The sequence below is a fragment of the Lactuca saligna genome, chromosome 9 (assembly GCF_052625555.1).
Source record: "Lactuca saligna cultivar CGN05327 chromosome 9, ASM5262555v1, whole genome shotgun sequence".
Lineage (NCBI taxonomy): Eukaryota > Viridiplantae > Streptophyta > Magnoliopsida > Asterales > Asteraceae > Lactuca > Lactuca saligna.
This window is the reverse complement of record NC_136425.1, coordinates 48980389-49007140: the sequence shown is the minus strand read 5'-3', so window position 1 is coordinate 49007140 and position 26752 is coordinate 48980389. Positions and strand designations below refer to the sequence as shown.

The following is a 26752-nucleotide window of genomic DNA, read 5'->3' as shown; positions in this document are numbered from 1 at the left end:
AGATAATGGTTAGGTGGAGGGAAACTTTCCCCCCATATCTCATGGTCTAACAGTTGAAAAGCTTTTCATGATCTAAACTTCCATTTCACAACACTTGCCTCAATTCTTTGTTTGAAACCGGTCCTAGACAGAACTTCAAAATAATGACATTCGTTCTATCACTATTACCCACTCAACGTAGTTTCAAGAGAGAAAGCTAAAAATGATATCTGTTAAAATCATTTTTCATTCACTTATTCTACACAGAATCGCTAAATCACACAAACTCATTACTAATTCCACATTCGTCCTTTCAATGTTATCATAAGGATTGAAACTTTTACAAACTTTCCACAGGCATACAATCATTAAATGGAATACTGTTTGATGAAGTCTTTGATTATCTCCATCAATTCCTTGGATACTTGTGAATCTGGATCTATGGTGAAAAACCCATGTTGCTGACCTTCGAATTCTGCATACTCCACCTTTTTTCCCAACTTCTTCAATCTTTCTGCGTAGTCTTTAGCTCTGTCCTTCAATAGGTCAGCACCCCCACAAACCACCAACATTGGGTCCAACTCCACCGGTTCAAGATCCAAGCTAACGGGTCCAAACGGGTTCACTAGAGGATGGTCCATTGTGTCCCCAACCGGAATCGATAACCTCCAAAACCTAACCAACAAACACATCAACCGGTTCAAAACACCGATGATAATCATAATCATACATTTGAGAACAAAAAGGGTGTAAAGTGTAAATTCAACCTATCGATGAGTTCCCAATTCAAGAAAGCGTCTTTAGGACCATGAGCCTCGGATTCCGTTAACTGGGTCCCACCAAAAAAGGGTGCCAAGAGTACATAGCCTTTAACCTGAACCGGTTCCAAGCTCTTGGAACCAGCCCTCAACCGAACCGCCATATTATGAGCAATGTTACCACCAGCAGAGTCACCGGAGATGAAGACACGTGTAAAGTCTGCCGAGTCAACCAGCCATGGGTCCGGCTCAGCTGCCACCGCCTGCGATTGGAGCCATTTCACGGAAGTGAACCCATCCTCCACCGCCAACGGAAGCCGGTTCTCAGGGGCTAACCGGTAATCAGGAGCCACAATTACAGCTTGTAAAGCCAGAGCCAGTTTAAAACAGTAGTTCTGACAGTTTGGCCATGTTCGTGACCCAATGCAGAAACCACCGCCGTGGATGTAGTAAAACACCGGTAGCTTTTTGGCCACGGCGGAAGCCGGTTTGTAAAGACGGAGGTGGAGGTTGTTTTGTTGATCAAACTGCACGTCTTTCCAGAGCACTGAACCATCGTCAACCACAGAGACTCGAAAGCTCGGTTCAGTTGATCGCCATATTGATCCATCACTGTAAACTTTGAGCACCCCTCGACACTCGTCAACCTCCACTTTCGCCATGGTAGTAGGACTGACTGGAGTGGGTTTCTGTTGAATTTGCTTTTATGGAAAAGTTCTAGAAGATGAAAACAATACAAAAGACAAGAAAAAGATGGCGTAAATTCTTCATATTCGTTTGTCGGTTACGTATGACATATTTATTCTCAATTACGTGCCAAATATGAGGTCTTTAAAGCCGGCCGTTTATGCTTTTTTATACCTAACCTAACCCAAAACAATACGACAAAAACACTACTATATTCCTATATGAATATCTTGTGTTTTGTTGGTTGGTTGGTTGGTTTTAGAATCAAAAGATGATGACAAATAGTATATTAAGCAAAGAACAAGAGAAGACATTACATATAATATATGATCCTTTTCCATTTGGCAAAACAATATACAGAAACAAGAGAAGACAAACGCTATCTGCTATTTAAGAAAAAAAAAAAAAAAAAAAAAAAAAACTTACATACTTGAAAGACAATAACTACTAGTAACAAGTCAGCCACGGTTAATAACATCAACCAGAAGACACAATTGTCTTATCTGCCCCTGATGTTACTTACTACAAGTCTCCATTCGGTTTCAAATAAGAACTTGAACGTAAAAGACCAAGAACAGGGGACAAAAACCGTCGTTATCTCATGCAATGTTATCAATGATCCCGTTTTTCTTATTCACCTTTCCCAAAAGTTAAATTATGCTCTCTCTAATCAACTCTACTTATTCTTTTTCATAGGTGGTGCCATATGTTTCTTTCTTTCTTACATTGAACCAAAGTTCAAATTCTCCCACTTAAACGGAGCAACCAAACCGATATTGGGGGCCCCACGAAGGAACAAACACACACATACACAAACCGCAGCTATTGCAAGCATGGAGTGGATATACGGACGATGAAGCAACCCTTGTGAACCCGGGATTCTTCTCGGGTGTTTTGCTCTTACAATTGCGCATTTTGAACAAGATTTTGTGCCCACGTGATGATCCCTCACTCTGAAACTAAGCTCATGGTGGTCAACATGGTCAACCCTCCTTGCGGTTTGAAGCTCTATCTCGTTTGAGATATGTACAGAGACTTGACCCGCTATCCTGTTTGCAAGTTTTTGTGCCACTAAAGTGTTGTATGAGTTGTTGTTTCTCATGGTCGCGTATACAAATGGTGACAGCCCGTTTGCATCCAAGGAAGAATTCCAGCTCAGCAACCCAACCTAAGATATACCAAAAACTAATCATTAACACTTACTCTTTTAACCACAATCACCAATAGAGGAAAATGGGAATAATAATAAAGAAAAATATAATACCTCATTCGGGTCGTTTGTCAAGGCATCAACCATTTCATCCGAATCACTAGTGCAAGCAGCCAAATGCAAGGGGGTGATGCCGCCGGGTCCCGCTAGATTTGGCGGGAAAATGTACTTTCTGGAAGCAGCAGCAGAATCCGTATCTGTGTCCCCAACTACTGAATAATGTATGAGCAAATCCACCATGTTTTTGCATTTTCTCTTAACAGCCCGGTTTAAAAGGTTAATTGCATATAGCATCTCCATTGATGAATCATCTTCTGTAATGCCCCCGGAGCCTTTTTGAAGAAGAATCCCTAAAAGAGTTTTCACTAAACCACACAGATCTCTTTCAACCGAGAACACAAGAAGGAATTTGAATCGAGTGAGACTATAATGAGATCCGGATCCACCATTTTTTTTTTGGAAAAGCCATCCAAGCTCATTTAAAAAGTGTATGGTTTCCTTCACCAAACTTGGTTGCCTATTTTGGACCTCACCAAATTCAGCCTCCAAAAGGTTCAATTCTTGGCAGAGTGTAGAATCCGCAATGATTATAGGAAAACTCGTACCTCTGAAACCGTTTTCGATCTGTTCATATGATTCAAAAGATAAGTCTCTGATGAAGATCCATAATATTGTTATATATAAATAAATATACCTCGATGAAACATCGACCACGTTCACTAGGTGCACAAATTGTGAACCTACGTGTGCTAATTTCCTCATATGTAGAACCTTGATCTGTTGATTCTGTTGCTTCCTCCAGTATACATCCATCCGCATGTGTGCAATAGATTCTGCGATACAACATGACATTCATTTTTCTTTAACATTTTCACTCTGTGTTAATAATTTGAGCTTAATTTAGTATAGGAATAGGTACAGACTTGGTGCCAGGTGTCCTTAGGTTTCGGCCTCTTAGGACAAAAGAAGTCTCCTTTCCAGATACAACAGCTAGAGGTGAAATGGAAATCAACTGTGGTGAACTCCATGCTTTCAAAGATTTGAACAAATGGACCTTGCCTGATAAATATCATAACATGAAAGATTTAGACAAATGAACGATAATATAAGTGTAAAACAAGATATAATAACACGACTGATGACTCACCATCTTTATGTGAAGCTATTTGCTTTTCTGTATGTGCTAAGAATCTTCCGGTTCCCCAGAAATCAGTACCAGATTCTTGAACAAGAGCATTGATATACTGAAGAAAGTTTTCTTCAAGCTGCAAGAAAAATCACAGCTCGGTAAAAACCCTAAAAAGAAGAGAAAGATCACTGCTTTAATAACTAACAACTAATTTACTCACTTGATCCCAAGAAGACGATGACATGGACAAATAAATTGAGAGAACCACACAACCAGGCTTTATGTATCCTTCCATCTCTGATGGACTTTGAGAAAGCCAATTGTAAACCTAAAATCAAGAAACCAAAACCATGTTAAAATAGAGCAAGAATTTTCTAATTTCTAATTAGCAAGTCAAAATGACCAAAACGCCCCTTCTCACCTGTGTCCGTAGTGACCCAGGCAAATGACTCGGATCCTTGTCAAACAGTTTAAACGATAATCGCCCGGTTCGATCCTATAAAAAAAACACCAAATTAGACTTGCACATAAAGAAAAGATTCATAAATGTATTGATTGTGTAACAACCTGAGGATCAGAATTTAAGCTGGAAGGTGATTGGTCAGAACCAGATGATGACGTGTACCCAGCTCTGTAAGGTGAGCTTTGAATGGAAACATTATCAGCACCGTTATTCATCCCTCCAAAAAGCTCCAGAGACATGGTGGCTTTAACATTTGCAGTAACTTCACCACTAGTAGACATACTTTCAGGCTTCATTCTCTCTCTTGAAGCTTTTGTTGGGAAAAGCCTTTGCACGACAGGTGGCGAAGATGATGGTGACCTGTCTTCCATTGGATTACTACTGTCAGATGAGAAATACTTCCTGCTTGATGCTAGCTTAGGTGGACTATCATCTTCAGGTGAAGAACTGAACAGCTGTAACTGTAAATTAAGAGGTGTGTCCATCACTTGACAATCTGAATCCTCACGAGACTGAAAACTAGTGCTGCTTCTCTCTCCTCCAGAATGAACCATGGTTTGGTTAACACAACCAGAGTTAGTCTTGTTCTTATCAGCCTCAATCACTTGGTTCCTTTTTTGTGACAATGGTTCAGGTGCATCCGAAGAGCCTGAAAGAACACCAAGAAAGTCCATTGTCGATGAACTGGTTTTTTTGTTGACTTTTTGAACCTCGGAAGAGGTTTTCTCTTGGTCAACATTAGTCAAGCTTCCAGGAACTGGTTGCTTTGACCCTGGGTCAACCGGTAAAGGCAAAGAGTTTATTTTGTTGAGAATTTGCATAAGCTGATCTTTATTAGGTAATGGTGAAGAATTCCTGCTCATGTCCTCTGCATTTCCTAATATTTTTAAGAACAAATATCAGGGTACTGAAAGTTTAAAGTTAAACAGGAGGTGTATAACCGTATAAATAATGTTACCTTGAGCACGAGCTAAAACTGTTAGCAAACCAACAATATCCATGTCATTGGCGCCATTTTTATCACCATTTCCAGGGATTAATAACTGTGAAGCAACATCTTCTGGCTGTGTCTTTCTTCTTCGCCTGTTGTGACCTGCAAGTCTACGCCTACAGCTTCTCTTCCCCTCGTCAAACTCAGAAAGAGGGTGGAACCTAGAAACAAGTTTGTGAAAAGGGTGTGTTAGTCATTTAGCGCAAAGGTTTCAAGAAACAGAAAGTGATGGGTTGAAGAATCAACCAACCTGCTACACTGTTGACAGAATCTTTGCATCTGTTTTCCAACTAGGGCTTTTCCAGCTTTACTATGAACCTCACAAACCTTGTGACGCCTATGGTAGTCTTTAGCAGTGGATAGATCTTCTTTGCAGTTATCAACTTGACACATTGGATAATTCCCGGCACAACCACTACCAGGTGAACCAGATCGGACCCTTTTGCTAGGCCTGGTCGCTGCCTCCTCGCCACCACCAAGCTTCAACAAGAGGCGTTCGTCTTCTTCCCTTTGACCAACTGGACTCCTCTTTGACCCATCGGGATTGGGAGGATTAACAGCAGTTTGATGATGGTGTTGTTGTTGTTGTTGTTGTTGCTGTTCTCTAGAAATCTCCATCATATCCAAGGGTTTAGCCACGAGTCTTGAACTATCCCATTCCCAATTTTTAGGGTTCCAACTGTTCCGTGGCTCATTTAAAGTTGGGATTAACCTTTGTAGATACTGTTGTTGTTGCTGATGTTGAATAAGGTTTGGGTTTTGATACGGCAGGCTTCGTTTCTTGGCCATCGGATGGGCATCGGGAAATCTTCCGGCACCGATTGTGTTGTACATATATAAAGGAGGAGCTAGTTGAGTACCAACCTCTTCCATTTTTTCCACCAAATAAAGTATCCGAATTCCTATAAAATTCGGAGCTTCTCAGAATCACTTGCTAAAGAATAAAATAATCAACGCTATTTTGATCCGATGAAATACTCCTATTTCCCCTCTTTTATTCCACAAACTGAATCAAACCTCCCAAATTTGATGTTTCCCATTTTTTTTCAAATGTTTTTGAGCTGCTCCTACGATAATTCGAAACTAGCTTAGCTATAAACATACAGAAAATTAAAAAAAGGAACAAATATAGGTCAAAAAATACCAACCTCTACGAGTTCATAACACCCTGATCAAAAATCCAGTGAGGGGTTTCTACAAAGAGGTGAGGATTGGATCTAACAGAAACTTGATGATGAATTCGAAGAAGAGACGCCCAGATCTGGAAGAGAGAGCAAATAGATCTGATGATAAAAGAAGATGTGAAAAGGGTGGTGGAGTCAATTGGAAGGTGTAGTCGTACGAGTCGAATGGGGTTTGTTTTTTAGTTTATGATTATCTCCTTTTTTTCTTCATAAGGGCAAGAAAAACGTCAGTAATAAATTTCACCTTATTACTCTCTCTCTCTCTATCTGTACTTTTTCTCCACTCGTTTACAGTGAAGATGATGTTTGAGACTTGAGTGGTACAAAACCTAACCTCCCCCTTCTCGACTTCTTAAAAACCCTCAACCCTATTGTATTAAAATCGAAAAATATAAAAGGTGAAATATTTTTAAATCAATACAAAGTTTATTATTTAAAATGATCAAAATTATAGGTTTGTTATTACATATCCTATCAATAGCGCGCTAGTGGTGCTATAGCGTTTCGCGGTGATACAGAACCATTCAAATAGTGTTAGCGCTATTAGCGATACTATTTATCACAAACCTCATCACCGCTATACATGAATTTATACTTTCGTTCACATTTTGGTCATTTTGGTTATTTTGTCAAAGAAAAAAAATCAATTGTGAGCTACTTCAAGTTAAATCTCTTTTTAATGAGTCACTATATTTGCATTTTAATAAGCCCAATTAACAAACCTTACTAACTACAAAGCAAAAAGTATTTAAAGCAAAGAACGACATGTAACATCTTTCTTGTCTCTTTTTTTCCTGCTTGGAAACCATGATGATTTAAGTTGCGATGATCTACTTACACATGTGAATCTTTAAATGGTAATTGATTTAATGTTAAATGTTTCTCTTTCAGTGTTTCACACTTATAAACTCGTTAATTTGTGATTCTTTGATTTAGTCCTTATCATTTACCAAGTATTACCTCACATAGTCACAGAGAACTCACTATTAATATATGAAGTTATGATCTTATATAACTTTTTAGTTTTAATGATATCAATTCTATATAAACTTATAGTATTAATACACTACTATATAGATTCTATATAAATATATAACATAAAATTAAAATTATATATAATATTAGGGTTGTTATATCAATGTTATACCACACTGATGACTATAATTTCAAATAGCGTTCTGTGGTCGCTATTGAAATTTTAATCACGGTAACTACATAGACTATTACCTTTAATTATTGTTTTAATATTAATAATTATAATAAATGGTTGTTATCGCGTAATATAATATTTTGGTAAGTTGTCATATCTTTTCTCAGATTCTAACAAAACTAATCGAACACTTGTATGTTGCCCAAGAAAAAAATTATATATATATATATATATATATATATATATATATATATATATATATATATAGTTGAATATAATTAATATGATAAAGAGATGTTTATTAGAAAGTTCGACAGTTAAGTATTTTTAAACCCAATTAATTTAAGAACTACTTAATTGTTTATTTATTCAATTTCTTCAAACATATTTATTTGAAACTCCCATAACTATAAAATTCGAATCCTGAAGGTACGAAAATTAAGCTAATATGGATTTCAAGGTGGTCACGGCGTGAGGGAAGCACCGTCACGACATGACACAGCAGCGTTACGCGGGAAGGGTCAATTAAGTGTCACGACGTGACACTTGATCAAATGTAAAACCTTAAATTCGAAGTTGGACCCTATTTAAAGGTAGTGAGGGGCTAAGGTTTCCTTCACCGTCATCTTTCATCACCTTTAAACCTGTAAAAGAAAAACCCTATGTAACACCCTGTTTCGAATCATTTCATAATTCAGGGTCGTGATCCAGAGACCGATTATCATAAGGCTTAGTGTAACGTCTGTGTTTCTAGGCTAGACTTTAATGATGGTGTAATAGTCTATGTCAACCTTTGTAATTTGTTTTAAGATAATAAGAGGTATTATTTGAGTATTATGTGTTTTATACTTAATTATTATAATTTAATGAATTAAGGATAAAAATAAACGTCGAAAATAAATGTTAGATAAAGTGGATATCTATGAAGAAAGTTGTAGTGGTTGAAACAAGGATTCCGGGGATATAAAATACCAAAATCCGAGTTATAATGAGAAAGTTATGACCTGTTGAAGTTTCGCGACAGAACCGACACGACGTTGTATGACGTAAAAAGTGAAGACTCTTCATTTTTATAACCCTTTGTGTTCTTTTAATGGTTTTTATTAAAGTGTGACCTTTGGATTTCCATAACTTGAGGACAAATTATGGACTCCATTAAAACACATAATGATCATGAATTTAAACTACCAAATAGGTTACAAACAATTTCTATGATCATCTAAGCTTCATAAGTTCAAGAACATGAATATGAACATTTCAAGAATCATAAAATACTCATAAAACTTGTAATTTTGATAATAGCCATTGTAAATGGATTAACATAAACATTACACCATCTAAAACAAGTTTTATAACACCAAAACAGTTTAGGGTAATGTTTCTAGTCCATTTTTAGCAGCAAAACACGAGAAACTGCATTCTACAAGCTAAACTTGTCGAGTTCCCTAAGGAACCCGTCGAGTTCATGTGGTAACTCATGAACTCGACGAGTTTTTGGCCAGAACTCGTCGAGTTTTGCAATCTATACATTTTTAGTTTTAAAAAAAAAAACAACTTTTGCATCAAGTATCATACAAACAAGCCTAGGCTCTTATATCACTGATGGGTTTTGAACATTATAACACTCCTATGGTGTACATGCAACCCTATAAACCTTGGATCTATGTTTGACTATGGTACATGTAAATAATTATTTTTCCAAGGTTCTTATCCTATCTAGCATGGCATGGGGAACTTGAATCATATAAAGCTAGTAGAATCACTTACCTTGTAGTTGTAGTTGATTGCTTGGAGTTTTAGAGCCTAGCACCAATAGTGTGCATGCCTCAAATGGAAATCACAAATCGCCACAAACTTTGGAACTTAAAGAGAATAGTAACCCTTATTGAAATCGGCCCTCTTACTTTACTCACCACAACTAGTGTGATTTTAAGAACCAAAGCCTCATTTATACAGTGTGATGGATTAGAGTTACATCCATGTAAACCCTAATACTCATGTCTTTTCATTTTCATGAGATCCATGGGTTAAAGCTCCATGGAGTATCCATGGACTTTCCAAGCAAGCCTATCCCATTCCAAATAAGCATTAACCCACACTATATAAATATAAGAGCTCATATTTAATTAGTAATGCTTTTGATCTCTAAATTAATTCTAGATTATAGATCAATACTAATTAAATAATATGATTTTATATTAATATATTAGAACTTATAATATATTAATAAATCATAACTTATACTATTCTCAAGAGATTATCCATAAATTTTTCGGGTGAAGTGCAACCCAAATGGACCATGCCGGATCGGGTCAAGTACATACCAAATATAGTTATGGACTTAGATACTATATCCAACAATAAAACCCTTCAAAGTATGTCCAACGTACCTCATATACGCCCAGTGTACGAGGTCGTTAAGAAAAATAAATGAGAAATAAATAACTAAGGAATTTACCTGCCATATCGGGCGTTGAATGTGGAGCCTTGATTTGCAGGGATTAAGCTCTTAATGAAGAAATAAGTCATATGCTAGTAACCACAGTGTGGCCAAGGAGGGCCCACGACATGGTGGAGATCTGATTGATAATTGTTTTGTCCTTACATGCCCATGATGTGGCCAAATAGGGCCTATCATGTAGTAATGTACTGCATATCGACCGTTATGTTTTGACAATCCTGCGACGTGTCTAAGAGGTCTCCAAGTCATGGTGGCTGTTGACTTTTGACCAGTTTGACCTTGCGTCAAACTTGAAGGATTTGGGTTGTTGATTGAGGATTGATATTTGTTTGGTGCTAGTCAGCTTGCGGGATTGATCAGTGCAAGGAGTAAGAGTGTTGTTGTTTTACTCTGGTTTCTACGATTCAGGTGAGTTTTCTCACTATTCAACGTATACCATTGTATATACTTTGTATGTTAAGGTAGTGGTACTATTAGAGTATGAGTATGATAGTTGACTAAGATAACTACTTGCTATGTATATGTAGTTTAGGAAACTTGGTATTATGATATGCTAGACTGGTAGGGTCTTGCTTGTTGATCGTATGACACTGTTAGGAGTTATGTTTGGTTAGGATAACTTGGGAAGGCCAATTACCAAGGTTTGTATTATTGATTAGTGAGGGACTTAATTGAGACGTGATCAATGACATTATAACAAGGGGTGGCTAATTACAAATTGTATGTAATATGCTAGTATATGTTATGTGTTTATGTTGCATGATTATGTGATAATAGTAGTATTGGTTCTATGTAGTTTAAGTTTGATAGCCTGATAAATCTTGTTATAAAGCCTTATTGCATGGTTCTTGTTTGATCCATTGCTTTATGGTGGACCATCTGTTCGACTGTTTATCTAATCCCTTACTGTATAGGACGTTTTGAATTGTATGGAAGACCAAGATATGGCTCCTGGAAATTGTATGAAAAAACAGAATATGGCCCTGTAATTGTATGAAAGGTTAGGATTTGGCCCCTGACAATTGTATGAAAGACCAGGTTCTGGTCCTTAACACTTATATGAAGATTAGGATTTGTCCCCTGACAATGGCAAGGAAAAACGATGATTTGGCCGATGGCAAGATGTGAATTTAAGACTATGATTTGTCCCATAACATTCACTTGGGATTGGAGTAGACCCATCAATTCATATATGATTGTTATGTATGTTATATGCATGATAAGGGAGTTTCGAGGTCGACGCTATAGCAAAAAATTATGTGGATGCATTGTATATATGCTAAAATATGTGGTAGACTAGGGAACTCACTAAGCTTTATGCTTACAGTTGTGGATTAAATGTTTTGCAGGTTGTTCGTGAGAAGAGCTCGACGGGACTATACCCACACATTGAAGATAATGATTTTTGCTTTCTTGTAATTTAGCTATGATAATACTATGGTTTCAAACAAATGAATGTCACTTATGGTTGAAGGTTTTGATTGGTTAATCTATTTTCAAATAAAAAATCTCTTTGTAATTTTTGGGACGTTATAATTTCAAAGATTTCTGAAAATCTTGTAATTTGTGCCGCAGTAATCTGCCACACTTCGATTTAATTCTACCTAAAAAAGCTATAAATTAAGCCGATTTTTGTAAAAAACATAAGAGTATGAGAAAAGAAGAAGAATACACAAAAAGATCTGAAGTGAAAAGGTATGTTAAGAACCCTAAAAGAAGCCAAGAATAGTTGGGGATATATGTAGTTGAAGTTCTAAAGAATCTTGGTTTGCATTATGTTTAATTTCTTTGTTCTTATTAGCTATTCAATTTTGATTATGGGCTAAGACCCTATACTTTTGATATGTAGGTGATATATGACTATGATTTAATTCATTGAAATGAGTTTGATAGTATTTAATTTATTATGTTATTGTTTAACTAAAAATCCAAGAGTACTGCTAATGATTTTGTTATGTTTATGTAACGAAGTGCATGATCGATGATTAGATTCATATTATGTATCTTGAATCACATTGTTTATTAACTTGTCCAAGCTGGACAACTGACTCAAAAGCATATGTAATTGTGATTAGTGGAGTGGTACCCTAGGTTAAACATAATAAAACTGAGATTAATATTTGTGATTGATCCAATAACTTAGACAATCTGAGAGGTCGCTACTAACCCTCAGACTAATCATACTTGTTAAACTATTACATAATATGAACGGATAAAGTGAGTCTAGAAAAGTATCCTTGCTGGTAGATAACTTATAGTCATACGATTAATGATATTAGCATTAAGTTAATCAAATTAGAAATCAATGAATATCCATCAAATTTCCACTGCACTTCATATAAATTAACCATATATCTATATTTTTTTCGAAAGTCTAATCAAAAGTATATTTTATAATTAAAAGTATCTTGCTTATTTCATAATTACTTTATTTTTATTATTTTATTTTGTACACGTCGATTCCCCTTGAGTTCTACACCATTGCTTACTTCAATTAACAATATATCTGATCAGGTACATTGTCTCCAGTTTAGTTTGTTAGGATCTATAAATTTAAAACAAGATTTGTAGTTAAATTAAGTTTATTTTAGTAGACTATTTTTCACAAGAAACCCTAGAAGGCAGCAAAAAACCTTCCATATGGCCGACCCAAATAAACCCTAGGACAACGTCTTGTTCTCCAAGCAACACACTTTTTGGGCCTTCCAAAAGTTTCTAAAATCCACAAATCGGGTTGCTCTAACCTAACCGATCCCAAAACCCTGAAAACTCACCAATCTCTCAGCGACCAATGTGTCGTGTGAAGTGTTAAGTGCGCCTAAATAAAGCAATTTCGCGTACTCACGACATCGGTTAGGCTAGGTGAGCACAGAGCCGGCTCAACCAGTTCGGGGGCTCGAAACGAATCAAAATTTTGGGGCCTTTTGACTACAAGTCTATAATCTATCATTGCAGAAACATTTTATAATGAAAAGCATAATCAATCCTAATGGACATATAATTCAAGTGAAATTTGACAAGATCAATAAACCTAATATTGGGAAGCTAAAGCAGAAACATGGTGGAGATGTTCAAGATAGTGAAAAAAACAATACTTATTGACATATATTACCGTTTATGGAGATTGAAGAAGGCTTCAATGGAGAAGGAAGAAGTCGGACAACATATGGAATGACCGAAGCAGCCTTGTGCCATGAATCAAAAGAAGAAGAAGTATTTCAGCAACGATTCAACTTCACATAATTTGTATTAAGAATTAAAGAATGAAGACGAAGAAGATAGAAGTTTAAGCGTCATTTTTTTTATGTTGCGATTAACTTAGTGCCTTAGCCGATTAGGGATATACATGGACTCATTGGTTTGTGGGGCCCTCCAGATGTGAGGGACCTAAGCCCTAACTTTGTTTGTATAAACATAAGGGTCGACCCTGAGCGAGCATGTGAGTTTGACCCATCTCTTGATCCATTTAAAGTCTTTAAAGGCATATCAAAAAAATACATTATAAACCCACCAAATATTTTTTCCCCACCTATATAAGATAATTGGAAACTAACAAACTTACATTTTCTACTATAAATTCCAACATTATATATGTATATTATGAACATTGGTTGATTATTGATGTTGATAACCATAAACCCAATTTTGATATTAGACTCAATTTGGAAACTAGCCAACTTATGTGGGTCGAATGAAATAAGTGTTTTATTGGACAAAAATCACAACTGTTTTTTAAAGTATTAAAGATTTAATTGGTCACATATTTAATAGGAGTATATATTAATTAATAATCTACGTATCATTTAATAACGACAAACTGCACCATTTTCTATGATATATAATTCTTACTTTAAATTGATAAATTTTACTTTGTTGTATAACTTTTTATAAGGCATTTTATTTAGACAATCAAACAACGTAACTTAATTGCAAATTATACTTATAAAAACTATATTTTTTATATAAGATTCTTAAGGATTGTTTCATAGTTGTTGATCAGATCAATGTCTACTGAGTGAAACTTGAATCAAATATTTTTAATTATTAAATCAAACGATCTGAATCTAGCAGAGTCAATTCAATCTCTTACCATACTTAGTAAAATGTATCAAACCACCTTTGCATTAGTATAAATCTTAACGTATCCAACATTTATTTACAACGAAGTTGTCAAAAAAAAAATCTATGTTAAATATGCTCTTATTTTAAAAACTACATGAAAGAGTGAGTTTGTGGGCAAATAGATCTTTCATTACCAAACCAAAAGCAAAGGCACATTGCTGAACATGTACAATGCATTTGTGAACATGTGCAGTGTCACCTTTATGTTTCCACAACACTAATTATTTCTTTGTCTCTCTTTCTTTTTTAATAAATTGTTTTTATATTTCTAATATAAGTCAAAGATACTATTTAATTGTTAAAATAACTATTAAGTTAGTGTGTATGATAACCGACTAATTGTAACGGAAATTAGTTTATTGATAATCGATTTTTTATTTGATAACGGAATTCCTTATTTAATTAATGGCTTGTATTATAAATCCTTGAATATTGAATTTACTACAGTGTTGATAAAATAAATATTGCTTGAAAATACGTTTTTTACATACATTTTTACTCTATAATTAATATAAAAATTATCATTTCTTTTACATATTCTGAAAAATTATTGCAGACACGAAAACCATTTATTTGTTTGTTTATTAACAATGATTACGAAATATTAGAAAGATCCATCACCGATTTATTTGTCTACATCTTACTTATTTCACTCTATTACAAATAATTTTATTTAAATACGTGACATTATGCCGGATCAAAGATTATACCCTCAAATAATATTAGATATATTTTATTGTAAAAAGACATTTAGGTCCTGCTGTCAAGTTTTTTAGGAAGGAAATGGTGAGGAAGAAAAGTGAAGGAAGAAAAGTGAAGGAAATAGAACTCTTTACAAAAATCAAAAATGGAAGAAAATAAATCTTAGAAATTTTTTTTTTTCTCCCCACAATCCCTTCATTTTCTTTTCTTTTATTTCTTAAATAAAACTCCGAAACATCTATTTCCTTGATTCCTTCCCTCAATTCCCCTCCTAAACAAAAAATTCAAAAACACACATTTTTTTTCATTTCCTTTCCTTCTTTCCTTCAATTTTTTTTGAGAATAAGACGTTAGATGATCATAATAAACATTTAAATATTCATATAATACATTAGTACATCTATTTTACATGATTCTAGTTTTCCATATCAATATGATAAAATTATTGTTAAAAATTTTGGTGCATATTAGTTTTCTATACATTTTAGGGTTAACAATATAAAAGATTCTTTATATTTGTTTTTTAGATTAAACATCATTTTTATTTTTTCTTGACAAAGACCTAATCTTTTCAATTTTTCAAAAAGACCTTCAATTTTTTATTTTTTTTCCAATAAAACACTCAACCTTTTAATTATTTACGAAAAAACCTTTAACTTTTTTAAAAAATTGTTAAATTGGCCAAATCGAGAAAAATGGAAAAAACATAAGTTTTTTTTTTTTTTCAATAAACAAATTATGTTTAAACAGAAAAAAAAAAATACAATATATATAAGGTTTTTAATGATATTAATCCTATAGTTTATAATAACTTTTCCACAAAATAATTGTTGTCAAAAGGCATTGTGCTCTTATGTTACCTCCAATAAAGATCGAATTACCTTCATTGTTTTTTTACTCCGATTCATGATTCATCATCCATGTTTCATTAATTTAGTTATCTAAACTTTTATTAATCAATTTTCTCTATATTAAATAGTTTAAGTAACATTAAAAAGTAATACAAAATCATAAATCTTTAATGGGAAGTGAAAAAAATCTTTTGGACTTTTTAAATAGGACAACCAATGCCAGCTTCCTATGAAGAATAGTACTGTACTAGCACCATTGTATGGTCCCCAATACCCTTTAACCATTTGGATGTCAATTACTTGTTTTTTAAACTCCAAATAAATTGGTACAAAAAAAGAATCTTAGAATGTGATCATGTACCACCCAAATAGCCAAATGTACAACTCCAACGGTCTTCAGGTTGGCATTTGGCAACTGTAAAATGTTTCCTACGACACTTTCCATGAAATTGTGTAAATTTGAAAGACCTAAAAAAAAACTGTAAAATACTCATCAAACCATATATACTAACTAGAAAGTACCCTACAATTTAATATAACTTAAACTGTGAATCTATCAATAAAATTTTTTAAGAAACCAAAGATTCTACTGTAAATATTTTGATATTCCTGCACAAACTCGTTAGGTTACATGATGACGGATGACAACAAAATAATTTGACGGTTTAAAAACTAGTTGTTTATATAATTTGTGACATTGTGATTTACCTTCTCATTTTTAGTTGTGGGACCCGCCCATTTTCCCTTTTTACATGTTTGTGGAGTCAGTTGTATATGTATGAACCAAAAGCTATTCTTTTTTGACAAAATGGACAGAAAAAAGAACAAAAAAAGCATCTTCAAAAAGTCAAAATGAAATGTGTAACATGCTAAAAGAAATGAACTTACCTACTCTTTCGGTTGGTTTTCCTTCTGGGTCGCAGTCGCACCTCAACTTTTGGGCTATTTGAGCATTTCATTTGTCCCTCTCGGTGGGCTAATTCGTTTTGCATACCGAAGCTAGTTAATCACGATATCTCTCTAATTGCTTAAATTCAAGAATGAATTGTTATTCATCTTTTGAGTACAATGTTTAAGGAAAATTATAAAAACGCAGCAAATGGAAGAGAAAGATCGAATATCTTTAAAGTCATTTCAGGCAAATCAAAAAAATAATACCTTCAAGTTCTACCTATTAGCTCTTAAAACCATGAATTGGACAAGTTATTGTTTTAGTTATAATCAGGTAAATTATTCTCTAAAATACCTTTAATTTCATGAAAAAGTGTCAAATTTTTTTCTAAATTTCAGTTATGTATTATCTATTTTCATAAGTTTTCCAAAATCCAAATATAAGTAGAGCTAATTGAAGTCTTTTGGTGACTTCTTTGTTTCAATTTATCATTCAATGTTATTTATCTTAGTTATCTAAACTCTTGTTAATTATTTATATTAAACAGTTTAACCAACATTAAAAGCAACTTTTAAATAGGACAACTAATGAACTAATGCCACATTTCTATCAAGAATATTACTGTATAGTCCCTACTTGTCATTTTATAGTCATCAATATTCAATACCCTTTAGCCATTTGGATGTCAATTACTTGTTCTTTAAACTCCAATAAATAAGTACAAAAGAATCTCATAATGTGGCCACGTACGTTCCCATGAAAGAGACTAAAAATTTAGAGAATATTTATTTAACCAATAAGTAAATAACGATAACTATATGTGCAGACTAAAAACCACCCTACAACCTCAAAACTCAAAATCTATCTATAAAATGTTATAAAAAAACTAAGAGAATATTTTAGTTTATATAGTAAGCTAAAAAGATTAAAATTAAAATAACAACCAAAGCGAAGATGGTTTTTGGTTTCATCTGCTTTGACAAATTTGTCTCAATTTCGTTGGTCATACTGATGTAGTTGTCTCCAATTGTCTTCTTCCTTTCTTTTTTTTTTTCTTAACCATTTTTCTCTCACCTGCAAAAACTTAGATTGGTTACATGATGCCTAAAAAAACATGTTACAATTCTAAACACACTTTTCTCATGTTGGTTGTGAGACTGTTTACCTAATGTGTATATGTATGAACCAAAGAGTATTCTTTTTTTGACAAAAAGAACCAGGAAAAAAAACATCCTGTATAAAAGTCAAATTTATGGATATAATATGCTAAAATAAATAAACTTACCTTCTCCAACTGAATTTGCTGTTTTAACTTGCCTTCAGTTTCTTCTTTCCTTAACTTATCATTTTATTCATGTGTTTTCTTTATTTCTAAAGCCGCCCCTTCAGGTTCAGGTTTTGATACATTATCTTCTAATGAGTTGATTTCTTTTTCTGAATTCTGCATACAATTCAAAATTTAAGCTATTTATCCCTTTAAAATGTAGTCTAAGAATCATACAAAGTGGTGATATATGTACCTTCAGGTGCTCCTCTATCTCCCTTTTCTGGTTTAAGGCATGTTGAGTTTCATCATGGATTCCCATATTTGAAACATAACTCTTCGATTGCTTGATTTTGCAAATGAACTGATTCTTATCTTTTAAGCCCAATGGTTCATGGTGTATCATATCCTCCATTTTGTGTATCTGCTTCAAGAATAAAAACCAACTATGAACTACAACATATAGTATACTACATGATAGAAAACTGGTCAGATGTTTGTATAAGAACAATAGAAAGTAAAAAAAGTGAAATCATACCTTGCTATCAGTATTTTCAATTTGAAGATTAATAAACTCACTTGAAGCCTCTACAAAAAACATAGGAACCATGTCACCCGTATCTTTGACTACCTTGTCAACACTTATGTTTCCTTGTAAATCATCAAGAACTATTTCAAGATTATTACTGTTGGCACTGCATGTGGGTTCAGTCTCCTAATTTTGATCCTTCTTATAAAGACTGAATGAGCCAAACTGCATCGTTATATCAGGGCTCACTAATGAATCAGGGAAGATTAATTTGGGGACAATAGGATTTTCCTTAACTTCAAATTCTTCTGTTTGTTTTTCATCATTGACATCAGGAAAATCAATCTCTACCTGTGAAATTGTAGTATGATATGTGATTGGATAATTGCTGGCTTCTGTCTCTTGTTCATGTTCAGCCATAACTGATTGTGTTATATCATCATCTGAGCTTGGAGTATCTTCAACATTTTTCATAACCAACATTTTAGATTCCTTATTATCATCAATTTCAAATAATTGTTGAAACTCACTATCAACATCTTGGTTGCAAGTATTTTGAACATCATCGATAACCACAATTTGAGATTCAATATCGTCATCAATAATTTCAACATTCTCCTTGTTACGATCCTCAGATTTAACATCTAATTCAAGAAATTCAATATCTTGTATTATGAATTCTGGATTACCTTTCACTTGCTCCCATGACTTGGCATCCTCATCAACAATTGTTACTTCAGTATCCCCATTCTCCACTGGATCATTAGCAAAACCCGAGTGTTCAACTGTTTGGACCACATCACCCGAGTCCACAACTGTTTGGACCACATAACATGAGTCTTCAACTGGCTTGACAACATCATCCAACTCTTCAACTGTCTGAACCACATCACCCAAGTCCTCAACTGTCTGGAACACATCTGTCTGAACCACATATCATGAGTCTTCAATTGTCTGGACCACGTCCTCCGAGTCTTCAACTGTCTTGACTACATAACCTGAGACTTTAACTGTCAAGACTACATCACCCAAGTCTTCAAAACCGTTTAACTTCTCCACTTCACAGGTTGTTGCAGAGACTTGCCCAATCTCTCCATGGCTCACGTCCAGATGAATGTTCACAGAGTCCTCAAAAACGGCACCACTCTTCAGCCTTCCAAGTTGATTTACAGTTGAACTTTTTTTTGCTGTTCACTTCTTCGTTAATGTCGTCCACCTCACCTTCCTTTGCAATTGCAGACCCAAGAACAATGAAATTAGTGCCCAAGGCAGAGCATTCAACCATTCTCCCACCACCACCGATCACCTCATCACTCCCACCAACAAACTTACATGAGGAATCACCGGAAAAAACATTAACATTCTCAATTTCAACCTCACAAACACCGGCCGTCATTATGAAACAATCACAATTTCCTGAAGAAAAAAAAAACGAAAAAAAGAAAAACGAAAAGAGGTAGTAATTATATAAAGAAGGCGTTGTAAACGCATAATCAAAGATAATGTACAGATTAACTATATCTGTACCTGAAGTGTTAAAAACAGAAGCCGTCCTTAGCAGTTAGCAGCAAGAAGAAGAAGAAGAAGAAGAAGAAGAAGAAGAGTTGGAAGAACGAGAAGATATCAAAGATATGCGTTTGGGGCGAGAGAGGAGTCTGGGTTCTGTTTATTTCCTTTTTGAAAAAGAATAGGATAACTCCTCCCCTACTAAATCCTAATCTTAATTTTAATTTTTTTTAAAGATCAAACTTTTAATCAAAAGAATTAAAAATCGATGATTTTGAATTTAAGCGAATTAAAATTTAAGAAAACGAGATATAAAATTCATTTCAACCGAGTAAATTACAATTTTTTTTATTTCTATTTGGTTCAAAAATAACAAAAGTAGCACCTGCTTTGTTATGGAACTCAAAAAAAAATATGGATGTTTAAGATTGTTTTACAAAACAATTATAGACTTATTATTATTATTTTTTGAAAAGTTAAGTATATCAAAATAAACATCTTGCGCATTATAAGGTATTGTGTTCATACCGTGATAAACACTACACCGACCAATGTGCGATGATGGGTGTCCATTCTGTGCAATGTACTTTCATTGTGTCCTGTTTATTATTTCATTCATCGACTATAGATGGCAATTTCTCAAAAAATAAATAAATAAACCACTAAAAATATCATACTATGTAATATTTTATTTCACATAACTATTATACTTTTTACTATTCAATTCAAACAAAACTCTACACTTTCTATTACCAAAATGAATTTAAACAACTTTCTCACCAAAGTTGCCTAAAAGATCCTCTTGAAACAAGTTGCAGGCAAGTGGTTCAACAACGGCGATTCGAAATAGTGTTGTCGATTAGTCGGTTTATCAACCACGACTTGATGCTTAAAATTTTCACCCCAACCCCGACACTTTCACTATCAACAAATATCATGATATTACTCAACATCACCCGTTAACCCATTCTATTTTCATAATTTTTTCGCTCTTCCCAAGTAAATTCCGAGAAGCCAACCCCCAACCAAATCATGAATTAAATTTCGTCAGAAAATGCAACCTACCTAAACCCGTACCATCTAATCCTAAATCAACAGGAAAATCCCCGACTATAAAAGGAAAGACATCTCATCGGCAATAAACACCAAAAGAAAAGGAAAAATTAGCGAAGTCATTGATCCACGCTTCAAAGGATCTCATGTAGGAAAATGCATAAGCACAAGAAGATTTTGACAGTGCATTATTGAATGATTTCTTAACGAAATAGGTCTTGGCAACTATCGTTCAAAGCACCAATGTATGCCAAAGTTTTGTGAAATAAACAAGATGGTTACAAAGTTCAACAGAGTGTACAACAACTTGATGAACCAAAGAAAAAGCGGGTAAAATGATAAAGACATTTTCAAGACGTTGTTTGAAATATTTTAAATATACAATAACCGGAAGCCACTCAAATTTGTCAGAGGTTTTGAAATTTTAATCATGTCACCAAAATGGGAAGGCTTGATTGAAAAAAGAAGAAAAATAAGGTGGTTCAAAAAGAACTAAAAATTATTAAAAGAGTTATACAACTTCATCAAATACTCGTTTTCGGGTTAGACTTGAACCAAGATGTCGTGTTTAAGCTTGAATAGATATTTCGTTTGATTGGTAGAGATAAATAAAAAATATAGGGTCTTCGTCTGATGCATCGGGATCAGACAAAGGTGATGACGTGCACAAGGTGACAAGTAGCTTTGCAATATATAAATTGGATTTCAAAAGACGTTTGCAATTCAAAAAAGAGAATCTGATCGAGAAAAGAAAGGAAAAAGAAGAAGCAAAAAAGTTGTGGTATGAAATTTTTAACGCAATCCATCAACCATCTTTCGGGAGACGAACTCGTGATGGTTTTGTGGGTAAGAGAAGAAATTATGAAAAAAATATTTCAAGTACACTTATTTTACGTTGTTTATTTTAGTTAATTTGTTGTTTTTTCTATGTAATTGTTTTTATTATTAAATTAATGAAATATTCATCTTTTATTATTTTAAATATTTAGAAAACTATTAAATTATAATTATATATATTTAATAAAAAAAGATTAAAAAAAAAATACAAGATGAGGAGATGTTACAATTTCCTATGGATGAGGGGATGATAGGAAAAAAAAAAAAAAAAAAAAAAAAAGTGGTAAAATGGTATCCCGACCAAACTTATTAAAAAACAAAAAATTTAGAAATACTTGAAAATTTTCCATTAGCTTTTTAATATATATATATATATATATATATATATATATATATATATATATATATATATATATATACTATCTTATAAAAGAAATCTTACTATTTCTAAAAATAGATTGAATAAAATAATATTATTTTTTTAAGACGTTGAAATCATTAAACTAATAGTACAACTAGTTATCAATAAAATAATATTAAATTTTAACCTATGTTTTGAATCCTTATATTTCTCAACAAATTCTATCACTTTCCCTGAATTTCGGATAATTCAAAATTTCAAACCATCAGAAAATACATGTTGATTCAAATATCCCTCCTGCAGATGGCTCTTTCTTAACAGGTTTTTATTTTAATCCTTACTTGTAATTGATTTCATCATTTTTAACTTTTTGTATTTTTATCTTATAAATATATTGGGTGAAAGCTTTATTATATATCAGGTTTGTTCCTAAAAAGGTTTTTACTATGTTTCTTTAATGTGTTGACTTTGCAGGTTCAAAGAACTCAACTAAGAGAGTCAGTTAGAGCATTGTATTATCATTAGTTTGTATATTTTAGAATCTTACTTTTGCAATAAAGAACGGTTAAACACAAGATTTGACATGATTAAGGTAGTTTGTATATTTTTCATCTTGTTTAGTCTGAAAATGAAACATTTTTCATCATTGGTCCTTATAATATCAAGTTTCATCAAATAAACTTCCTGATTACGGTGATTATTGTCCTTATTATAAGGTTCTATATAGATTTTGTTTAATATTTTAAGGTTTCGAGAACCTAAATCAATATGAATCCTTGAATTACATACCATCGTTGAAAATGTTTTAATTTGTGACCAAACTTTGTTTAAAATCACAATGAACAAGTTGACACCTAAGTATTTTGGACTTCTCAAAGGCCTATTTATCGACTTTTGAAATACAACACCTGATATTCTAAAGGTTTATTTTTATAAACTATTATTTATATATTTTAGCATTTTACTTAGTAGGACATTAAACTAATAAAGGAATTAAGACAATCGAAAAAAAAAAAAAAAAAAGAGGACGATAAACAGTACAAGTGGTTTGGGTATATATAAATGGAAATAATAACCATTTAAGGGGTGTTTGGCAAAAAAAACTTATTGCTTATTAGTTTATTAGCTTATAAGTTAATAAGTAAGTGTAGGGTAACTTACGAAAAAATGACGTATTAGAGGTTCCCCACCGGAATAAGTTATTTTAATCCAAACACTTTTTTAACTTATAGTGATGTGGAACCTAATAAGTTATTTTAAAAAAAAGCTTAGCGAAACACCCCCTTAATATGGTATGGTAATGCTCTTGAAAAAATAGATGTCATTTAATATTCATTTCTCGAAGCGAACGCAAAATGGTTTTAATTCTAAAGAGATCAAATTATTCGCCGCCCACCGCTTTGCGCGGGTAGACGGCTAGTATATATATATATATATATATATATATATATATATATATATATATATATATATATATATATATATATATATATATATATATATTAGCTTTTTAACCAAAATAACTTAAAATTAAAAATAAGATCTAAAACCAAACACTTAAATTATTGACTTATTGGTCATTATCACCACAAAAATAATCCAAACATTTTTAAAAACTCACTTTGTCCCCATCAAACGTTAATAAACATTTTTGCCTAAAAAACAATCTCAAACATCCCTTTGACTTTATGGTAACATTTTTCAAATTTAAAAAAAAAAATAATAGCCATTTTCATAAAAGTCAACACCATAAAAATAATTGCTTTGCAAACCATAATCAATTAGAGTATAGTGACATAACATCTCCAAAAAACATAAAGTCTTTGGGATAGTGTGTACAGTCACGCCTTTGGATCCCCCGATCCTCATTAGTACCTGAAACATTTAAATTAAAATATGTAAACCAAAGCTTAGTGAGTTCCCCAAAATACTCCACACAACAATACATATACAATGCATGCACACAAGGCCTGCAGTGTAAGGATGGCCCACCACCTAGGCCTTCAACATAAAGTTGGACCGCCCCCTTAGGCCCACAACATGAAGTTGGACCACCCTCCTTTGGCCTACAACATAAAGTTGGACCTCTCGAATATCTAGACCTTCAGCACACAACTGAACCACCTAAACTTAACCACAATATGTTGGCATATACACATAACAATAAACTACCAAAAAAAACAAGCACATGTAATGATAAAAAAAAATCTACATGCCTAATAGAACCATACAACATATCAACATCCTATCATACAAAGGATCCAAAGTGTAGTCCAAAGTATAGTGAAAAAACTTATCTCGCTGACATAAGCAAATACCTTTATAGATCATCACCCGCAAAGAAACCAATACAACACTCACCTAGACATTTTATAAGGGTCAATTCTTAACCTAAGACATGAACCCTAACCTAAATTCAAACTTAGTCAAAAAGTCAATGATCGAGTAAATATTCGGGTTACCACGTCGTGACCACACATGGCCACGTTGTGGTAGCTAGACGCCAAATTGGTCGCCAAAATCGTTTCCACCACGTCGTGGAAAGAACATAGCCACTCCGTGGTAACGTCATGTATCAATTTAATCCATTAAGTTCTTAACCCTTATTTCTAGAGCTCTAACACTCATATCTGGATCGATTTACGCCATGCATGGATAAAGTGTAACATTTGTATTCTAGTAAGTTTCCTTTTATCCCTTAATGCAAATCCTTTTCATTTTGGCCCCTGGCTAGTACGCGGGGCGTACTCTATGAGTACGCTTAGCGTACTAGCTCTTTGTTGGTCGCAGGCTTCTCCCACGTAGGTTGGGCGTAATGGTGGTTTGGGCAAACCCTAATTTTGAGGATTTATACCCTATTTAAACATCTTAATCCACCTCTTGGACATTTACAGACCAACCTCCATCTCCTTTTACCCTGAAAACGTAACCCTGAGTGTATATGGTGAGGTTAGAGATTGAAAGTGAGTTTGTTGGTGTTTTGTGGTGAAGAAGAAGAAGTGGAACATTTAGAGGAGTAACTTGAGCTTGTTGATCCAAAGTTACCTTCACCTTAGCAAGACCTTTGAGGTCAAAAGTTCCCACATTGTTGGTCCTTTGTGCTAAATCCATTTTAATGGGGTTATATATGCATTTTGAAGTCTTTTGAGTTCAAAGTCGAGCTTTTGATCTACTCCAGAAGCCATGGATGTTAGATCTTCGCACCAATGAGGTCCCTAGTTCTTAAAAATGCAAACTTTATGGAGGATATTGGTCCATGCAAGTATTAAGACCATTATTAAGCTCTTTTTGAGCCTTGAGTTCCACTAAGCCATGCATGGGTGAAAATTTGCCAACTTTACGTGATAAGTTACCCTTTTAGAATCAGATTTGAGAGTTTAACATGTTGTATTAACCGATTAAGTGCTTAATGGAATGGGTTGGTAGTCTGGGGAGTACGATGGGCGTACCCAGCTGGTACGCTACATGCATTGGCCCCGAAAGGAGTACGTTAAGCGTACTAGCTGAGTACGCCCCACGTACTCAGCAAATGGACTTTTGAGCTTGACGTTTTTGGTATTGGGTTATGCTTTGGACTTTGAAGATTGGGCCTTTTGGGCCATTAGACTTCTGATTTTGGGCTTTTCAAGTATTTTGGGATCCTTTGGATTTAGGTCCATGACGGATTTTCGCCCCAATTTGGAAGATTGGATCATATTGGGCTTCGGGTATGAAACGATCCAAAAATACGACCCAAAAATTTCTTTAAAAACATTACTAAAATCATATTTATAAAAACTGTATCATAAGTCATAACATATTCTTGAGTATTAATTCAAAACATAATATCATTATCAGAGTCAAACATTCCCAGGCTATCTGACTATGGTGTGTGTACTGCAATCTTCCCGAGCTCCTCTTTTGAAAACTGGGTACCTGAAACCAAAACTGAAAACCGTAAGCACGAAGCTTAGTGAGCTCCCCCAATCTAACACAAACCATGCAATAACATATAAAGCACATACTGGGCCTTGCCCACTACATCGAACCGATGTCCGGACTAACTGGGACCTTGTCCCCTGCATCGGACCGGAGTCCGGACTAACTGGGACCTTGTCCCCTGCATCGGACCGGAGTCCGGACTAACTGGGGCCTTGCCCCCTGCATCAGACCGAAGTCCGGAAACTGACTGGGACCTTGTCCCCTGCATCGGACCGAAGTCCGGACTAACTGGGGCCTTGCCCCCTGCATCGGACCGAAGTCCGGAAACTGACTGGGACCTTGTCCCCTGCATCGGACCGAAGTCCGGACTAACTGGGGCCTTGCCCCTTGCATCGGACCGAAGTCCGGAAACTGACTGAACATAGCATAGCATAACATATCAACTAGCATGAATACATATACTGCATACTACATCGGGCCGTAGCCCGGAACACATAACACATAGCACATAACACATAAATCCTGTCTGAGCCACAAAGGCATCAAACATACTAACTACTGCATCGGATCGAAGTCCGGAAACTACTGCTAACTGAACGGGCCGGCATTGTGGCCTTAGACCCGTCTCTACTGGAAGGAAACTCACCTGATGCTGCTGAACTGTTGCTGCTAATCCTTTTGACTGCTACCTGACCTCTGACT

General features: G+C 34.3%; 3 protein-coding genes across 5 annotated transcripts; all 3 read right to left on the bottom strand.

Moving 5' to 3' along the window:
- Nucleotides 1-266: 266 nt before the first annotated feature.
- On the bottom strand, nt 267-1555 carry LOC145014913 (strigolactones hydrolase CXE15-like). The gene is made up of 2 exons (XM_078973356.1): nt 747-1555; nt 267-654 (listed from the first exon to the last, which is right to left on the bottom strand). Exons 1-2 carry the CDS (start codon nt 1397-1399, stop codon nt 348-350), a joined length of 960 nt encoding a protein of 319 aa, XP_078829482.1. The 5' UTR covers nt 1400-1555; the 3' UTR covers nt 267-347.
- A 158-nt stretch (nt 1556-1713) lies between these two features.
- On the bottom strand, nt 1714-6659 carry LOC145014911 (squamosa promoter-binding-like protein 14). 3 transcript variants are annotated; one of them, XM_078973355.1, is made up of 11 exons: nt 6366-6659; nt 5468-6119; nt 5185-5378; nt 4331-5103; nt 4185-4259; nt 3984-4091; nt 3782-3899; nt 3558-3693; nt 3329-3467; nt 2689-3258; nt 1714-2592 (listed from the first exon to the last, which is right to left on the bottom strand). In XM_078973355.1, exons 2-11 carry the CDS (start codon nt 6088-6090, stop codon nt 2146-2148), a joined length of 3183 nt encoding a protein of 1060 aa, XP_078829481.1. In that variant the 5' UTR covers nt 6091-6119; nt 6366-6659; the 3' UTR covers nt 1714-2145. The 3 variants fall into 3 exon arrangements, with proteins under 3 accessions (XP_078829481.1, XP_078829479.1, XP_078829480.1); XM_078973353.1 differs by having other exon boundaries at nt 5468-6284; nt 6366-6658; XM_078973354.1 differs by having other exon boundaries at nt 5468-6278; nt 6366-6658.
- Nucleotides 6660-17268: 10609 nt separating this feature from the next.
- LOC145016323 (uncharacterized) lies at nt 17269-25240 on the bottom strand. Its single transcript, XM_078974677.1, has 6 exons — nt 25030-25240; nt 19543-19788; nt 18382-19292; nt 18100-18267; nt 17865-18020; nt 17269-17653 (listed from the first exon to the last, which is right to left on the bottom strand). The coding sequence occupies exons 1-3, from the start codon at nt 25238-25240 to the stop codon at nt 18559-18561; spliced, it is 1191 nt and encodes a 396-aa protein (XP_078830803.1). The 3' UTR covers nt 17269-17653; nt 17865-18020; nt 18100-18267; nt 18382-18558.
- Between the last annotated feature and the right edge of the window lie 1512 nt (nt 25241-26752).